Source organism: Ranitomeya variabilis, chromosome 1 (genome assembly GCF_051348905.1).
Source record: "Ranitomeya variabilis isolate aRanVar5 chromosome 1, aRanVar5.hap1, whole genome shotgun sequence".
Classification (NCBI taxonomy): domain Eukaryota; kingdom Metazoa; phylum Chordata; class Amphibia; order Anura; family Dendrobatidae; genus Ranitomeya; species Ranitomeya variabilis.
The window spans coordinates 654,838,976-654,858,949 of record NC_135232.1 but is presented as its reverse complement, the minus strand read 5'-3'; the positions used below and the strand labels follow the sequence as shown (position 1 = coordinate 654,858,949).

Genomic DNA, 19,974 nt, shown 5'->3' with positions numbered 1-19,974 from the left:
AACACGGCGGAGGCAGTGTGATGGCTTGGGCATGCATGGCTGCCAGTGGCACTGGGTCACTAGTGTTTATTGATGATGTGACACAGGACAGAAGCAGCCGAATGAATTCTGAGGTATTCAGAGACATACTGTGTGCTCAGATCCAGCCAAATGCAGCCAAACTGATTGGTCGTCGTTTCATACTACAGATGACAATGACCCAAAACATAAAGCCAAAGAAACCCAGGAGTTTATTAAAGCAAAGAAGTGGAATATTCTTGAATGGCCAAGTCAGTCACCTGATCTCAACCCAATTAAGCATGCATTTCACTTGTTAAAGACTAAACTTCAGACAGAAAGGCCCACAAACAAACAGCAACTGAAAACCACCGCAGTGAAGGCCTCGTGTTATGACCCCAATGGCAGAGGGTCTCAAAAGTACATACCAAGTCTGCAAACACAAAAAACCAGCTCATAGGGCAGTGGTAACTGGGCTGACCATATATCTAATCCTAGCACCACAAATAGCAGCAGCCGGGGAACGTGCCTACGTTGGTTCTAGACGTCTCGCGCCAGCCGGAGAACTAACTAACCCTAGAAGGGAAAAGATAGACCTTTCTTGCCTCCAGAGAAAAGACCCCAAAAGTTGGATACAAGCCCCCAACAAATAATAACGGTGAGGTAAGGAGAAAAGACAAACGTAAGAATGAACTAGATATTTAGCAAAGAGAGGCCCACTGACTAATAGCAGAATATAGTAAGATGACTTATATGGTCAGCAAAAACCCTATCAAAATTTCCACGCTGGATATTCAAGAACCCCCGAACCGTCTAACGGCCCGGGGGGAGAACACCAGCCCCCTAGAGCTTCCAGCAAAATCAGGAATCACATTTAGTACAAGCTGGACAAAAAATAAGAGCAAAGCAAATAACCAAAAAACAAGGAAGCAGGACTTAGCTTAATTTTGCAAGATCCAAGACCAGCAGACAGGAGCAAACAGAAAGGAACTGATTACAACGATGCCAGGCACAGGACTGAGAAACCAGGAAGTTTATATAGCAACACCCCTGGACTAACGACCCAGGTGGGTGCCAAACTGAGGAAAGACAATCCCAGAGTCATATCACTAGTGACCACAAGAGGGAGCCAAAAAAGTCTAATTCACAACAGTACCCCCCCTTTAAGGAGGGGTCACCGAACCCTCACCAAGACCACCAGGGCGATCAGGATGAGCAGCGTGAAAGGCACGAACTAAATCGGCCGCATGCACATCAGAGGCAACCACCCAGGAATTATCCTCCTGACCATAGCCCTTCCACTTGACCAGATACTGAAGCCTCCGCCTGGAGAGACGAGAATCCAAGATCTTCTCCACCACGTACTCCAACTCGCCCTCAATCAACACCGGAGCAGGAGGCTCAACAGAAGGAGTAGAGGAAGCAATAGACACCGGCGGGGAATCACCATGAATTCCCTGACAGCCCCAACTTGACACAGACATTGCCTTCCAATCCAAGACTGGATTATGGGTCTGTAACCATGGCAGACCCAAAATGACCAAATCATGCATTTTATGCAGAACAAGAAAACGAATCACCTCCCGATGTTCAGGAGTCATGCACATGGTTACCTGTGTCCAAAACTGCGGTTTATTTTCCGCCAATGGCGTAGCATCAATACCTCTAAGAGGGATAGGATTTACCAACGGCTCAAGAACAAAACCACAGCGCTTGGCAAACGACAGATCCATAAGACTCAGGGCAGCACCTGAATCCACAAACGCCATAACAGGGTAGGAGGACAATGAGCAAATTAAAGTCACAGACAAAATAAATTTAGGTTGCAAATTACCAATGGCGACAGGACTAACAACCCTAGTTAGGCGTTTAGAGCATGCTGATATAACATGTGTAGAATCACCACAGTAAAAACACAACCCATTCTGACGTCTATGATTTTTCCGTTCATTTCTAGTCTGAATTCTACCACATTGCATTAAATCAGGTGTTTGTTCAGACAACAGAGGCAAAGGATACTGAAATTTAACAGTGATTCTATTCAGAAGCCGATAGTCAATACAAGGTCTCAAAGATCCGTCCTTCTTGGCCACAAAAAAGAATCCCGCACCAAGAGGGGAAGAGGATGGACGGATATGCCCCTTCTCCAGAGATTCCTTGATATACAAACGCATTGCGGTATGCTCAGGTACAGACAGATTAAATAATCTTCCCTTAGGAAATTTACTACCTGGAATCAAATCTATAGCGCAGTCACAGTCCCTATGAGGAGGAAGAGCACTGGACCTGGACTCGCTGAATACATCCTGGTAATCAGACAAATACTCAGGAACTTCCGAAGGAGTGGCGTCATTGGCTCGAGGGTGCTAAGCATCGTGTGGTGGTCTTGACTGATCACAAAAATCTGATGTATCTCGAGTCTGCTAAACGCCTGAATCCTAGACAGGCCCGCTGGTCATTGTTTTTCTCCCGTTTTGACTTTGTGGTCTCGTATTTACCAGGTTCAAAGAATATGAAGGCTGATGCTCTTTCAAGGAGCTTTGTGCCTGACTCTCCTGGAGTCGCAGAACCAGTTGGTATTCTCAAAGAGGGAGTTATCCTGTCAGCCATTTCTCCGGATTTGCGACGTGTGTTGCAGAGATTTCAGGCTGGTAGACCTGACTCTTGTCCACCTGACAGACTGTTTGTTCCTGATAAGTGGACCAGCAGAGTCATTTCCGAGGTTCATTCCTCGGTGTTCGCAGGGCATCCGGGAATTTTTGCCACCAGAGGATTCGCGGCTTTGCGCTCCCGCAAACGCCGGTCAATTTGAATAGCCAGCGCCATGGAATCATTCAGACCTGTAGGAATGGAGAAACCCACCATCACATTCTTAATGGCTTCAGAAAGGCCATTTCTGAAATTTGCGGCCAGAGCACACTCATTCCACTGAGTAAGCACGGACCATTTCCGAAATTTTTGGCAATACACTTCAGCTTCATCCTGACCCTGAGAAATAGCCAGCAAGGCTTTTTCTGCCTGAATTTCAAGATTGGGTTCCTCGTAAAGCAATCCGAGCGCCAGAAAAAACGCATCAATATTTGCCAATGCCGGATCTCCTGGCGCTAGCGAGAAGGCCCAATCCTGAGGGTCGCCCCGTAAAAAAGAGATAACAATTTTTACTTGCTGAGCTGAGTCTCCAGATGAACGGGGTCTCAGAGATAGAAACAATTTACAATTATTCCTGAAATTCCTAAACTTAAATCGGTCTCCAGAGAACAGTTCAGGAATAGGTATTTTAGGTTCAGACATTGGACTACTGATAACAAAATCTTGTATGCCCTGCACACGAGCAGCAAGCTGATCCACACTTGTAATCAAAGTCTGGACATTCATGTCTGCAGCAAGCACAAGCCACTCAGAGGTAAAGGGGAGGAAAAAAGAGAGGGAAAAAAAAAAAAAAAAACTCAGGCTTTCCTTTCTTGTAATCCCACTTCTGCAATGCATTAAACATTCAACCTTGGCCTGGCATACTGTTATGACCCCAATGGCAGAGGGTCTCAAAAGTACATACCAAGTCTGCAAACACAAAAAAACAGCTCATAGGGCAGTGGTAACTGGGCTGACCATATATCTAATCCTAGCACCACAAATAGCAGCAGCCGGGGAACGTGCCTACGTTGGTTCTAGACGTCTCGCGCCAGCCGGAGAACTAACTAACCCTAGAAGGGAAAAGATAGACCTTTCTTGCCTCCAGAGAAAAGACCCCAAAAGTTGGATACAAGCCCCCAACAAATAATAACGGTGAGGTAAGGAGAAAAGACAAACGTAAGAATGAACTAGATATTTAGCAAAGAGAGGCCCACTGACTAATAGCAGAATATAGTAAGATGACTTATATGGTCAGCAAAAACCCTATCAAAATTTCCACGCTGGATATTCAAGAACCCCCGAACCGTCTAACGGCCCGGGGGGAGAACACCAGCCCCCTAGAGCTTCCAGCAAAATCAGGAATCACATTTAGTACAAGCTGGACAAAAAATAAGAGCAAAGCAAATAACCAAAAAACAAGGAAGCAGGACTTAGCTTAATTTTGCAAGATCCAAGACCAGCAGACAGGAGCAAACAGAAAGGAACTGATTACAACGATGCCAGGCACAGGACTGAGAAACCAGGAAGTTTATATAGCAACACCCCTGGACTAACGACCCAGGTGGGTGCCAAACTGAGGAAAGACAATCCCAGAGTCATATCACTAGTGACCACAAGAGGGAGCCAAAAAAGTCTAATTCACAACAGCCTCGCAGAGCATCAAAAAGGAGGAAGCACAGCGTCTGGTGATGTCCATGAGTTCAAGACTGCAGGCAGTCATTGCCAACAAAGGGTTTTCAACCAAGTACTAGAAATGAACATTTTATTTAAAATTATTTAATCTGTCCAATTACTTTTGGTCCCTTTAAAAACAGGGTGTCACATGTTAAGGAGCTGATACTCCTAAACCCTTCATCCAATTTTAATGTGGATACCCTCAAATGAAAGCTGAAAGTCTGAACTTCAACTGCATCTGAATTGTTTTGTTTAAAATTCATTGTGGTAATGTCTATAACCAAAATTATGATTGGGCTGCCCATGACAGGGTTTTGATGTGGTGGTCTCTTAATTTTTGCCAGAGCTGTTAATATGTATGTGTGTGTATATGTCTCTCTTTCTCTCTATATATATATATACTGTATATAGAGAGAGACATATACACACACATACATATTTACAGCTCTGGCAAAAATTAAGAGACTACCACATCAAAACCCTGTCATGGGCAGCCCAATCTCCAGACCTGAACCCCATTGAAAACCTCTGGAATGTAATCAAGAGGATGATGGATAGTCACCAGCCATCAAACAAAGAAGAACTGCTTACATTTTTGCGCCAGAAGCAGTGTGAAAGACTGGTGGAAAGCATGCCAAGACGCATGAAAGCTGTGATTAAAAATCATGATTATTCCACAAATTATTGATTTCTGAACTCTTCCTGAGTTAAAACATTAGTATTGTTGTTTCTAAATGATTATGAACTTGTTTTGTTTGGATTATTTGAGGTCTAAAAGCACTGGGTTTTTAAAAAAAAAAAAATTGACCGTTTTTCTTTGTAAAAAAAAAAAAATACAAAATTTATTGCTTGGAACTTCGAAGACACGTTGTCAGAAGTCTATCTGATAAAAGAACAATTTACTCAAAAATACACCTATAAAGAGAAAAATCAGACAAACTGAACATTTTGCAGTGGTCTTTTAATTTTTGCCAGAGCTGTATATGTGCGTGTATATATGTTCAGTTTATTCTAACAAGATTTTATTAGGGTAATATATATCATTATAATTTCACAATTCGTGGTGTCTGGAGAGCTGGCAATTCTACTTATACAATCGGTATTTTATGCGCAGAATTAAACCAGTTCAATTTATAAGAACTCAATACATAGCAAATAGGTGATCAATTAAATAAACCCCTAGGCATAAAAAAATAACGTCTGAGCGCTATGTTGCATAGACAAAGGCACATTTGTCAAAAGTGCCATAATTTACGTCAAAATTTTAGTGTGCTCACTTCACCTCTGACACTCCATATTTATCATATGTCCCTTCTTGATAATAAAATTGGCACAAACATTGCCAACCCAGCTTTTTAAGCAAGGTAGTACAAGTCCCAATGTTAGACAAGAGCCCTAGAACAATTTGAGAAATGTCAAATTTTGTGTATGTTAGAAAAGAGTGGGAGGCTATTGTGTCAAATAACACACATTAATGTACAATTTTGCCCAAATTGTGACTTTCTAGGCATGTTAAAAATGGTTGCAAAATAAAGGTCTTTGTACAGATCTCTAATATAGTTGTAATGCATGTATCAGTCCCATCAAAAGGAGACCATTGACTCTAGGGATTTGGGAATTGGTTGTAGTACACCATATCTTCCTCTGAGCAAAAAACCTGGTAATTATATATCTGATTCAGAAACCTTTGGATCTGTGGTTTTAAATTCCAGTTCATTATGTAACATTCTTGCAAACAGAGAGGAAAAAATAAATAAATCCATTCTCAAATAACCTGAGGTGTGCATTTAGTGGACAATGGAGAGCAAAATCCAAAAGCTTCTTGACAGTTACCGAACTGAACAAGTTTGCGCAATATGGCATTTGTGCCAAAAAAAAAAATCAACCTTGAAATTCTTGATTCTGACAAGGCACAAAGAAGGAAAAATGCAAAAGCTAAAAAAGTAGGTGTACACAGGTGGAGGAGGAAACTGCAGGCTCCTCTGCTAACACCTACTGCTAAAAACCACTGCAGTTCGGGTCAGAGATGTGGATGAAGATTCCTTTTTAACTTTTCAGCCTTCATAAAAGCTGGGCCTGTCTATGGGTCTAGACCTGAACAGATGGAACCGTAAATTATAAATGCTAAATGAAGCTATTAATCAGCTTGATACATAAACCGGTGGCTAATTGAGAGTAATGTCCTGCAGCTTTTTTGGACAAAATTGTAATTATAGTGCCGCAAATAATAATAACACCTAATAAATATCCGATTACCGACTCTAGAATGACTTCATATACAACTGCTAACGAGGATAATTAGGACAGGAATTACCAGGCCCGAGCCGCATGATCTTTGGAAGAAGACCTTTGTAGAGAGCCAGGAACCTGAAAAGACATGAACAACAGGTGTTATCCATTATGCACCATATATTAGCACACACACTTTATAATGGAAGCAATAGAGAAGAATTTATATATGACGGACACAGACAGAAGAGGCAAGAACAATATAAGGGCCCTTAATAGTCCAATAGCTCCTTATAGCGCACAATTTGCTTGCTTTGGAGGTAGTAGTGGCCTCTCCTTACATCTTGGGTCCCCATGCGACTGCACATGTTGCACCAATATGTCCGTCCCTGATCTGCTGGTGGTAGGTGAAGACTGACAGCGGTGGCGGCAGAATTAGTATGAAAAATATTAAGTATTATTAAAGTATTGTCCCACCTCAATGACCCCTTCTTTAATGAAGCCCTCCTAATATCCATTTGCATTGCAGATGTGCTGTGAGAAAATCTTCTACAAATCATTGACGTGTTGTGGATTTAAATTCTGCAGCTCAGGTTAATTTTTGTTGTAGATTTTTTCCTCAACATATAGATGACATTTTTTATCACCTCAGCCGCAACACGACTACTAATATGCTGTGGATTTTCAGCCTGAATCCGCAGTACAACTGACCCATGTGGACATACCCTTAAAGGGACTCTGCAGTACAAGATGACTCTTCAAATCAAGTGCAGGCGCTCGGTGCTTCATGGCGGGGCCGATCATTTATATACACCTTCTCACCTGCTTGTTTTCTATCCATCTAAACCCTTCTCTGGTCCTATAAAGTCAGAGCAAGTAATGCTTAAAGAGGACCTGCTCAAAGTAACCAGTCTGTGTTGTTATTTTATACCCACTGCTCCTTTAAGTATGCATTAAAGTGATTGGCACTCCAAGGAGAATATATATGCAGATTTATGATTTTATTGTAGGCAATCCAGAAATTACATAATGTTCCGACCCCAGAGCTGGACAGTCCTCTCATACGGATTGTCTCAAGATATATGTGAGAGCTGCAGTGGTGGCTGAAAAGGTAATGAGAAAGGTGCGGTCTTAGCCTCTTAGTGGCTGCGGTTGTTCTACTTTTGTACCCACCACTGCAGCTCTCACATATATCTTGTGACAATCCATATCTGAGGAAGGGCCAGCTCTGGGGCTGGAACATTTAATTTCTGGATTGCCTACAATGCATATATTCTACTTTGAGTGCCAACTACTATTATACATTATTTATGGAGTGGAACCCTTCTTGAGCACCGCCTCCACGGAACTGCCATATATCTATAACACTTGCTCCTTTGAAGATTTTTTTTGTAATAAATCCGCCATCAGGTTCCAGAGATATAAGCCTTTTATCTAGTTTAAATTTTATGGTCTTTATAAGGGGGTGGTGTTCAGCGGGAAATAATGTAGAACATAATAAGGAGACACTCCGAGGATCCTGTGAGCCACTCCCATTTGAAAGATTATCATAATTAGCACCAAATAAAAATGCCGATATCTCTGTAACTACATGGTGAATTTATAAAGAAAAAAAGAAAAAAAGGACAATACTCAGGGGAGCTTCACAGCTAAATCATGCTGCCCAACCAGCTGGCAGCATGAATCAGATACTGTCTCTGCTATTTCAGGTAAGTACGTATTACTAATAAACACTGTGGCATTTCACAGAAAACATACATTACTGTTCAGGTGACTAGACTAAGATGCTGCTACCTGGCGGCTTCTTTACCACTACACACACTTAAGGAGAGACCTGTCACTCAAGTGAAGAGGGATGTGGAGAAGCCTTAGACTAGTCCCCTGAGCTGCAAAGTCCCTGGCCAAATTTTCTGTTTTCTCCGATACACTTCAGTGTTTTGAGTAAAACGAAATAGGGTTTGAGCAGCATGAATCAGCTGTCAGGTTCCCTTTAAATATCATACTGGGTATATCTATAAGAACAATTACCAGACATATTTGTATTATTGAATTAACTGTGTTAACAAGCAGGGGTGATCTGTTAATATGTCTGCTATCAGCACAAAACTGGGCTGTTTATGGCAGTCTATATTCGGTTCTACCACTGCCTACTAGACTTATAAGCAAGTAAGAAAAAGTAAGGCCCCTCCATACACATTAGGGATAAGTTAGAAGCACCATCTGAGATATGGGAGCCTCACAACTCTACTCCAACAAATATAGCCTGGGGAAAAAAGGATTGTTGAATTCCAACATGCAATCCTTTAGTTCTCCTGGTATATAAGATTGGCAATAATAAGTGTCAGGCAGAAACGCACCCACCGTTCCCCGTGAACAACACATGTTCTGCTGAACCAAATGTTCATGTGTATAGGGGAGTCGGAGGAGATATCTGTCAAGCAATGAGCGTTTATTTCCAATATTGGGCACCTTTATTGTTGGATAGTTAAAGACTATCTATTCAGGCGGTAGGATAGTGCCCATGGCACAACCCTTGGCACTCACAATATTCGAGTTCAGGGCATGCAAAAAATGCGGGTGATAATTGTTTCTGAAATTTAATCCAATCCATTTGTTCATCAAACGCAAATGTATCATGACTTGGATCGGTAAGGGGCTTGTGACCGGTGACGTCTGGGGGCAGAGACCTCTCTAAGCCAAGCATAGTTAATGGATCTCATAATTTAGTGCTGCTGCATAAGCAAACCACTATGCTGGCAAGATGATCTGTTAAGGTGTCAATCTGTTGCAACCAGCTCCCTCATCTCTAAATGATTAGGAATTCTCAATGCTAAAGTTGCCAGGTAGTTGGAATTTGATTAGATTTTTAAATTGAAAATCAAAAGCAAGCCGCATGCTAATAAGTAAAGGAAAGTAAGCAGAACATATGTAACAAAGTAAAAATATGACATAATCCTCATACCCTTCTTCTTTATAAACCGTAATAATTGTCTTCCAACAGCTGCGATATTTAATGACTCCAGGTTCTGGCTGTGGCCCCTGAATCCGACTCTTGGCCACATCAAATGGGATGTTAATGATGGAAGCTAGCGTCCCAGAGGCCAAGCCAATTGTAAACTTCCTTAAGAACTCCAGCCTTGCATCCTAGATAAGCAACGACACATGCAAAATCCTATGAGAATAGTGCGACGCAAAGTCAAGAAACTTACATTGAGCGTTCCAAATTCTGGCACAGGTTTCCTCCTCCAGAAACCATCATCCTATAATTACAGTGATAGAGAGATTTAAAAGCTCAGGAAGATAACCGTGAAACCACAGCTGGGTGGAGTTCTGCCAGCACCTAAGTAGTGGTCTCATTTACATGGCACCGGCTCCAAGAAGGAGAAATCCTATGAACAGGTGGGTAAACTATCGGGAGATAAAATGGATTTGCCAAGAGCAAGCGTGACACCTTACGATAAAAATAATCTTCATCTGGGACTTGTATTTTTGCCGACACCTGTACCATACAATGAGGCATACTTTTTAGAAGAAAAACATCTTAAAGCTTAGCACGCCTTTGCCCGAACATTAATCCTGACCTCCTTATTGAGCAGAAAAAACACATCTCCTCATTGCCCCAACAAGCGCCTTCCACTGGGAGCAATACGGCTGTAAAGAAGTTTTTCGTCTGGTTTAGGTGTTCTGCTAATGCTGTGTTTTCCTGCCTGTGTCGGTGGGGGAGATGTTACTTGCTCGGAGCTTCATATGAGGGGTTTAAGAGGATTCTGGGTAATGTGCCTTTAATCAGCAACCTGGCACCCAGCACAATAGACTCCTTGCAGAGAGATGCGGGAGGATTTCCGCGGGTTGCAAAGATTCTTCCCTGACAATCCCATTGGCTCTGTTTTCGCACATGGTCCAAATCGCCTGTGGGCACATTTCCTCACACAGGATTCATAAATACAGTCCATAACGAGACTCTGGTTTCGGCATATGGGGATGATTTGTGTAATTGGCCTTTACAATGTACTTAGTATTACTGTATCAAAACACAAGAAACCTGAGTACTCTATTAGCTAATTGGCCAGAATATTTTACAAATGACAGCAAGCCCCTGCACCAGGAAGCTCACTAAAGCGTATGTATGTGTCCACAAGACCCCCAAATGCTAAATTAAATAAAGGCGGAAAAAAAATTAAAAAAAATAAAAAAGCACGCACACACTCGCTCATATAACGCTGTCGCTGGCCTGCAGGTTTTTTCCACATTTCTCCTCAGATGTCGCAGATCTGTCAGCAGGAAATGTTCTCTCACTACTAAACTAACAAGCTCGCTGTGGTAATGCACTGCGGGGCCGTGCCCTTGAATTAAATAGCTTTTACCTACAGAAGGCATCAGGATATGGTTTAAAGGAGCAGTCACACTCCTAGGAACATGAAAGCACCCAGCCATGTTACCGGAGCTTAATATTTTAAACAATCAGATAATTATTTAAAGGTGGACATCAATCATTTTTTTTTTCTTCATTTTTTACATTTTAATTAAAAGAGTTTAACAAAAAATATTAGCCCTTTGGTTCTTGGGTGATAGAATGAACATTTGTAAAATGTGAAAATAGTTTTGAAATAATAATAAAAAAAAGTGAAAACATGTACAAAGTTTGCGAATATAAAATATATAGTCAATGTCAGCAAATAAAAAAAGCACTATAAAATGTCGGAATTGTATTATTTTATAATGGCATGTTATTTTTATATGTTCATTTTTGTCAATATGAATATTAGAAATTTATATTCCGTTACCTTTATGTTGATTTATATTGCAATAATTGATTCTGCCGTATGCGTATTTGTTATATTAGAGTAAAATTATGTATAATACAAGATAAATAAAAAGACATTTAGGCAGATTTACTACACTATGTTCCAAATAATTATGCAAATGACATTTTTCTCGGATTTTTCTAAATGGTTGGTGCAAATGACAGTCAGTCTAATAAAAGTCATCATCCGTTAGAGTATACATCGAATTTTATTGAAGAAACCTCCGAATGATAACAATATAATCTCCAAAATGAATAAAAACTCAAAATGCACTGTTCCAAATTATTAGGCACAGTAGAATTTCTGAACATTTGATATGTTTTAAAGAACTGAAAATGCTCATTTGTGGAATTTGCAGCATTAGGAGGTCACATTCACTGAACAAAAAAAGCTATTTAACTCCAAAACATCCTAACAGGCCAAGTTACATGTTAACATAGGACCCCTTCTTTGGTATCACCTTCACAATTCTTGCATCCATTGAACTTGTGAGTTTTTGGAGAGTTTCTGCTTGTATTTCTTTGCATGAAGTTGGAATAGCCTCCCAGAGCTGCTGTTTTGATGTGAACTGCCTCCCACCCTCATAGATCTTTTGCTTGATGATACTCTAAAGGTTCTCTATAGGGTTGAGGTCAGGGGAAGATGGTGGCCACACCATGAGTTTATCTCCTTTTATGCCCACAGCAGCCAATGACTCAGAGGTATTCTTTGCAGCATGAGATGGTGCATTGTCAGCATGAAGATGATTTTGCTCCTGAAGGCACGTTTCTGCTTTTTATACCATGGAAGAAAGTCAGTCAGAAACTCTATATACTTTGCAGTGGTCATTTTCACACCTTCAGGAACCTTAAAGGGCCCTACCAGCTGTTTCCCCATGATTCCGGCCCAAAACATGACTCCTCCACTTCCTTGCTGACGTCGCAGCCTTGTTGGGACATGGTGGCCATCCTCCAACCATCCACTACTCCATCCATCTGGACCATCCAGGGTTGCACGACACTCATCAGTAAGCAAGATTGTTTGAAAATTAGTTTTCATGTATGTCTGGGCCCACTGCAACTGTTTCTGCTTGTGAACACTGTTTAGGGGTGGCCGAATAGTAGGTTTTTGTACCACAGCAAGCCTTTGAAGGATCCTACACCTTGAGGTTTGAGGGACTCCAGAGGCACCAGCAGCTTCAAATAAATGTTTGCTTCTTTGTAATGGCTTTATAGCAGCTGCTCTCTTAATCTAATGAATTTGTCTGGCAGAAATCTTCCTCATTATGCCTTTATCTGCATGAACTCTGTCTGTTCTCTGTGTCAGTTACAAATCTCTTCACAGTATGATGATCACTCTTAAGTTTTCGTGAAATATCTAATGTTTTCATCCCTCGACCAAGGCCTTGCACTATTTAACACTTTTCAGCAGCAGAGAGATCCTTTTTATTTCCCATATTGCTTGAAACCTGTGGCCTGCTTAATAATGTGGAACATCATTTTTAAGTAGTTTTCCTTTAATTAGAATCACCTGGAAAACTAATTATCACATGTGTTTAATATTGATTTCAGTGATCCATTGAGCCCTGAGACACAATACCATCCACGAGTTTATTTGAAAAATAAAACAATTAAATCTTTATGACACTTAAAACCAATTTGCATAATAATTTGGAACACAGTGTATTTTTGGTGCACCTTGACATTGCCAAATTTTGGTACAAACTGTTAGATTTAGATCTTTTTATTTTGTGCTTTAGATACTTTCTGTATCATATTCATCAAAGGGTGTGCCTTAGAGAAAAAGGGTTGCAGCGTAAAATGGGAGAACATATATCAAATTGGGCCAAAACTTAAGTGAAAAAAGTAGTGAAAAAGAAAACAACCAAATGTTGGCGTAAAGTTTGTCAAGTGTCTAAAAATACATGACATTTATCATCGAGAATGAGCCGCTGTAATTTGGTGCACTTTTCTGACTGTTTTATCCAAGTTTGAACTAAATAGTGGAAAGGACAAATAAATCTGCCCCATTGGGCTTCATGGACAGATGAACTTAAAATTGCATTTACTGCATGACCCATATTTTTAAATTTATGGTGGGTGCTTCCGAGCACGGACTGGAAAGCACGGACTGTCTGCGGGTCTTCAGACCTGAACTCGACAGCCTTATATAAGTCTATAAGGCTGTCCAGCCCGATACGAGAGACCTGAGGACAGTCTGTGCTTGGACTCAGTTTCTCGGATGTTTGCATGAGCCCCTAAGTGTTGCAATGCAGTGTGGGAGTGTATTTCTATGCCCATAGCCTCTTCCCTAAGTGATGCAATCACAGGGTGCTAATAGGCTTCAAAAGCAGTTTAGAAGGCCTGAAAAAAAAGTTCAAACAAATTTGAAAACAAAAGTTTTAAAAGTATTAAAAAAAATAAAAAAATTGAATCAGCTTTCAGTTATGCAGGGGTCCCCGCATCAATTAGTCACCGCTCACAGTACTGAATGCAGCGGCTGTAAGCATACCCTGGCCCTGATTGACAGCTGGATCAGCAGTTCATCGGTGCAGAAACGGCTGTCTGTCAATGCTGGGGAGGGGGGGGGGGGAGATAAATACAGCCGCTGCTCTCAGTGCTGTGAGAGATGGTTGTTATTGATTTGGGCATGCCTGCGTCAATGAAAGCCAGAAGCTACCGAGAGAGATAAACTTAACTTTTCACCGGGTGCCCCACTTTAATGCTGTAGACACCATCATAACGCTATTACCCTGCAAATTGAATCCATCTCTGCAGAGTAACAATGTTATCATGTTATCAGACCTGTTATGTTCTCTTTAATATGTAAATGATTAGTTAAGATCTATGGGCCTGGACATAAATGTCCCTGAGAATCTGCCTCCAGAGCTTGTTTTATATGTAAGGAACGTTATCAGTGTGAGACATGTAATGAATGACAGTTTGCTCTCCTGATCTATATGTCTCACACTGGTAACACTCCTTTCATATACACACGTGGACAAAATTGTTGGTACCCCTCGTTTAAAGACTGAAAATCCCACAATGGTCACAGAAATAACTTGGATCTGACAAAAAAATCTATGAAAAATTAACAAATGAAAGTCAGACATTGCTTTTCAACCATGCTTCCACATAATAATAATAATAAAAAAAAAAATACTCATGAAATAGGCCTGGACAGAAATGATGGTACCCTTAACTTAATACAGTCATATGAAAAAGTTTGGGCACCCCTATTAATCTTAAGCTTAATGTTTTATAAAAATTGTTTTTTTTGCAACAGCTATTTCAGTTTCATATATCTAATAACTGTTGGACACAGTAATGTCCCTGCCTTGAAATGAGGTTTATTGTACTAACAGAAAATGTGCAATCTGCATTCAAACAAAATTTGACAGGTGCATAAGTATGGGCACCCTTATCATTTTCTTGTTTTAAATACTCCTACCTACTTTTTACTGACTTACTAAAGCACTTTTTTTGGTTTTGAAACCTCATTGAGCTTTGAACTTCATAGCTAGGTGTATGCAATCATGAGAAAAGCTACTTAAAGTGGCCACTTGCAAGTTGTTCTCCTGTTTGAATCTCCTCTGAAGAGGGGCATCATGGGCTCCTCAAAACAACTGTCAAATGATCTGAAAACAAAGATTATTCAACATAGTTGTTCAGGGGAAGGATACAAAAAGCTGTCTCAGAGGTTTAACCTGTCAATTTCCACTGTGAGGAACATTGTAAGGAAATGGAAGAACAAAGGTACAGTTCTTGTTAAGGCCAGAAGTGGCAGGCCAAGAAAAACATCAGAAAGGCAGAGAAGAAGAATGGTGAGATTAGTCAAGGACAATCCTCAGGCCACCTCCAGAGATCTGCAGCATCAGCTTGCTGCAGATGGTGTCATTGTGCATCGGTCAACTATACAACACACTTTGCACAAGGAGAAGCTGTATGGGAGAGTGATGCGAAAGAAGCCGTTTCTGCAAGCACGCCACAAACAGAGTCGGCTGAGGTATGCAAAAGCACATTTGGAGAAGCCAATTTCTTTTTGGAAGAAGGTCCTGTGGACTGATGAAACCAAGATTGAGTTGTTTGGTAATACAAAAAGGTGTTATGCATGTCGGCAAAAAAACACAGTGCGTTGTATAGTTGACCGATGCACAGTGACACCATCTGCAGCAAGTTGATGCTGCAGCTCTCTGGAGATGGTCTGAGGATTGTCCTTGACTGATCTCACCATTCTTCTTCTCTGCCTTTCTGATGTTTTTCTTGGCCTGCCACGTCTGGCCTTAACAAGAACTTTATCTGTATTCTTCCATTTCCTTACTATGTTCCTCACAGTGGAAATTGACAAGTTAAATCTCTGAGACAGCTTTTTGTATCCTTCCCCTGAACAACTATGTTGAATAATCTTTGTTTTCAGATCATTTGACAGTTGTTTTGAGGAGCCCATGATGCTACTCTTCAGAGGAGATTCAAACAGGAGAACAACTTGCAAGTGGCCACTTTAAGTAGCTTTTCTCATGATTGCATACACCTAGCTATGAAGTTCAAAGCTCAATGAGGTTACAAAACCAAAAAAAGTGCTTTAGTAAGTCAGTAAAAAGTAGGTAGGAGTATTTAAAACAAGAAACTGATAAGGGTGCCCATACTTATGCACCTGTCAAATTTTGTTTGAATGCAGATTGCACATTTTCTGTTAGTACAATAAACCTCATTTCAAGGCAGAAACATTACTGTGTGCAACAGTTATTAGATATATGAAACTGAAATAGCTGTTGCAAAAAAAAACAATTTTTATAAAACATTAAGCTTAAGATTAATAGGGGTGCCCAAACTTTTTCATATGACTGTATTTTGTTGCACAACCTTTTGAGGCAATCACTGCAATGAAACAATTCCTGTAACTGTTAGTGAGACTTCTGCACCTCTCAACAGGTATTTTGGCCCACTCCTCAAGAGCAAACTGCTCCAGTTGTCTCGTGTCTGAAGGTTGCCTTTTCTAGACTGCATGTTTCAGCTCTTTCCAAAGATGCTCAATAGGGTTTAGGTCAGGGCTCATAGAAGGCCACTTCAGAATAGTCCAATGTTTTCCTCTTAGCCATTCTTGGGTGTTTATAGCTGCGTGTTTTGGGTCATTATCCTGTTGCAAGACCCATGACCTGCGACTGAGACCAAGCTTTCTGACACTGGGCAGCATATTTCTCTCTAGAATATCTTGATAGTCTTTAGATTTCATTGTACCCTGCACAGATTCTAGACACCCGGTGCCAGATGCAGCAAAGCAGCCCCAGAACATAACAGAGCCGCCTCCATGTTTCACAGTAGGGACAGTGTTCTTTTCTTGATATGCTTCATTTTTCTGTCTGTGAACATAGAGCTGATGTGTCTTGCCAAATAGTTCCATGTAGTTTAGCAAATTCCAGTCTGGCTTTTTTATGATTTTTTTCAACAATGGTGTCCTCCTCGGTCTTCTCCCATGAAATCCACTTTGGCTCATACAATGACGGATGGTGCAATCTGACACTGATGTTCCTTTCCTTGAGCTTGAAGCTGACCTTTAATCTGTTAAGTTTTTCTGGGCTTTTTTGTTACCATTCGTATTATCCGTCTCTTTGATTTGTCATCAAATTTCCTCCTGCAGCCACGTGCAGGGAGGTTGGCTACAGTCCCATGGATCTTAAATTTCTGAATTATATGTGTAACTGTAGTCACAAGAACATCAAGCTGCTTGGAGATGGTCTTATAACTTTTACCTTTAACATGTTTGTCTATAATTTTATTTCTAATATCCTGAGATAACTCTTTCCTTCGCTTCCTCTGGTCCATGTTGAGTGTGATACACACCATGTCACCAAACAGCACAGTGAGTATCTGTAACCCTATATACAGGCCCACTCACTGATTCCAAGATTGTAGACACCTGTGATGCTAGTTAGTGGACACACCTTGGTTTAACATGTCCCTTTTGTCACATTATTTTCAGGGGTACCATCATTTCTGTCCAGTAGTGATGAGCGAGTATACTCGTTACTCGGGTTTCCCAGAGCATGCTCGGGTGGTCTCCGAGTATTTCGGCGTGCTTGGAGATTTAGTTTTCGTCACCGCAGCTTAATGATTTGCGACTGCTAGACAGCCTGAATACATTTGGAGGTTGCCTGTTTGTTAGGGAATTCCCAAATGTATTCAGCCTGTCTAGCTGACGCAAATCATGCAGCTGCGGCGACGAAAACTAAATCTTCGAGCACGCCAAAATACTCGGAGACCACCCGAGCATGCTCGGGGAAAAACGAGTAACAAGTATACTCGCTAATCACTACTGTCCAGGCCTATTTCATGAGTTTTATTTTGTTTTAAATTCTGTGGAAGCATGGTTGAAAAGCAATGTCTGACTTTCATTTGTTCATTTTCATAGATCTTGTATTTATTATTACTTTAGTCAGATTCAAGTTATTTCTGTGACCATTGTGGGTTTTATCTGTCATTAAACGAGGGGTACCAACTATTTTGACCACGTGTGTAAAATAATCTCTGGAGGCAGATTCTAGGGGTGATCTATGTCTGGCCCATAAATCTTAACAGCTCCTTTACAAATTAATAAAAATATGGATTATCTGAAATAATATATCGGATCGCAGAGATCAAGGTATCGTTTTATTCAACTTTCTATGACATTTTTGGCCATACAGACGCCTTAGGAGGGTTGATCATACTGATGTATTCCCTTCAAAGTAGAGATATTTCAAGAAGCTCTGAAATAAAGAAACACAATGTACTCGAAAATTTATAGGAAGAGGAGTGGTACAACCCAAAATTATAAGAAAATATGCTCCAGAATTACATGGGGAATGTAAGTGTTTACTAAAACAGACATGTCATTAGAGGTGACAGATGCTCTTTAAAGAGTTTTCCTAACTAAGACATTTATGTCAAATCTCCAGGATGTGTCATAAGTCTATAATAGGTACATGTACAGTCATCTTTCCATTTCTATCCACGCCGGTCATCTTGTCTAGTAGAACATGGGTTAGGAAACCCCTGTCTGCATAGTAGGTGGGGGTTCCAGAAATGAGAACTTCACTACTCTGCCATCAAACCCTGCTTATGAACCAAATGTGGCTTCCTATTCCTGGGAAGCACCTCTCAGCTTGTAGCATGAATGTGAAGTCTGAAGTAAGGGCTTGCCATGGTCACAGCCAAGTTGCAGCAAACTTGTATATTGTGGAATACAGGACAAATCCTATACAAATAAATACATACGGAAAATACTTTATACCAGTTCCATGTAAAAGTAATTTACTAAGCAAAAGAGGGTAAACATAGAAGTTATTGTTTTTGTGATTTTCTTTTGTAAACTCATTAACCAGGAAATACTCTGTTTATAAAGATACCGTAATGACTCCAAAAAGGAACACGCACATTAAGAAAACTTCAGACTTTCAGGATGTGTTCTTGGTGGGTATAAAACAGATACTTATATTCTCTTATTTCGCCACTGACAAACAGAAACCCGCACAGAGGCATATGGCCATATTGTTTATTTACACTGTGGTACTGCGGAGGATATGAATGTAGCAAGGAAAAAAAAACTTCTCCCAAAAACTGGATCGTGGCAAAAGAGAAAACTGCTGGTATTTCACTGCACTGAAAAAACTTGGGTAATAGATTCAGTATAATGACTTTCACTGGTACTTATAGATTCCATGGGGCTGTGCATGTCTGATTTTTTTCATCGGACCGAGTGGTCCGCAAAAGGAATTGGAGACATGTTTGATTTTGATCCGAGTCTGAAATCAAATCGGCAAGGCAAGTCTATGGGTCCATTAAAAAAAATTGGACCGCACTTGGATGACATCTCAATGCAGTCTGAATTTTATGGGCTGACAGAATGGAGAAGGTGGAGAAACTTTGTTTTTTCTCTCCACGTCCAAGAAAAACTGATCAGACTCTGACCAAACCCTGACCAAACCCTAACCAAACCCTAACCAAACTCTGACCAAACTCTGACCAAACTCTGACTGGAATAATTGGACCACTCTTCCCAGATGTGGACAAAATGGTTGTGTGACCATACCCTAAGCACCAGAAAAAATATATTAGGTTGATAGTAGTAGGTGCAAAGGCATATGGATTGCTTTTAGTGGCCACAATACTGGTTCACGTGCCCCAATAGTCTCCTCTAGACACCGAGCTTCCAGTGGATCATATTGCTTACTTCTGGGAGATGGGTATTCAGTGGGCCCCCTTTTTTTAATCTACACTCCCCTACACCCCTACCCTATGCCCCTCTCCCTGCCACAAATGCACATGGGCAAAAAACTTCCAGAAATGCTGGAATAAGGGAGATTACTGTTATATTTTGTGGATCTTGAGAAATTTACAAATCTTCCCGGGGTCCAGAAGCTCTCTCCTTATTTTCTTGTTAATTTCTGGGAGAGTTGGCAAGCCATGGATTATAATCTGCCAGGCAGCAGGTTGTGATATTTAACATGGTATAGCATCAGGGTTTGGCAACTTGATTTTTTTTATTTTTTTTCTGGATAGCTTCTCCAAAAACCACAGACAGTCAACATTTTTTATGCACACATTGGAAAACCATAATAAATCGTCACGATTTTAAGTGAGTTGCATCTATAGCACTTAAAAGGGGTTGTCCCTTTTCAGTA

The 19,974-nt window shown here is 40.7% G+C and overlaps 1 protein-coding gene across 1 annotated transcript in view; it reads right to left on the bottom strand.

Annotated features, from left to right (window-relative positions):
- SLC25A21 (solute carrier family 25 member 21) overlaps positions 1–19,974 on the bottom strand; it is a 577,980-nt gene that overhangs the window by 12,043 nt on the left and 545,963 nt on the right. The window contains exons 9-10 of the mRNA XM_077262656.1: positions 9,494–9,675; positions 6,617–6,669 (exon numbers count right to left, since the gene is read on the bottom strand). Of these exons, the coding sequence (XP_077118771.1) occupies positions 6,617–6,669; positions 9,494–9,675 (235 nt within the window). The remainder of the gene's footprint in view (positions 1–6,616; positions 6,670–9,493; positions 9,676–19,974) is intronic.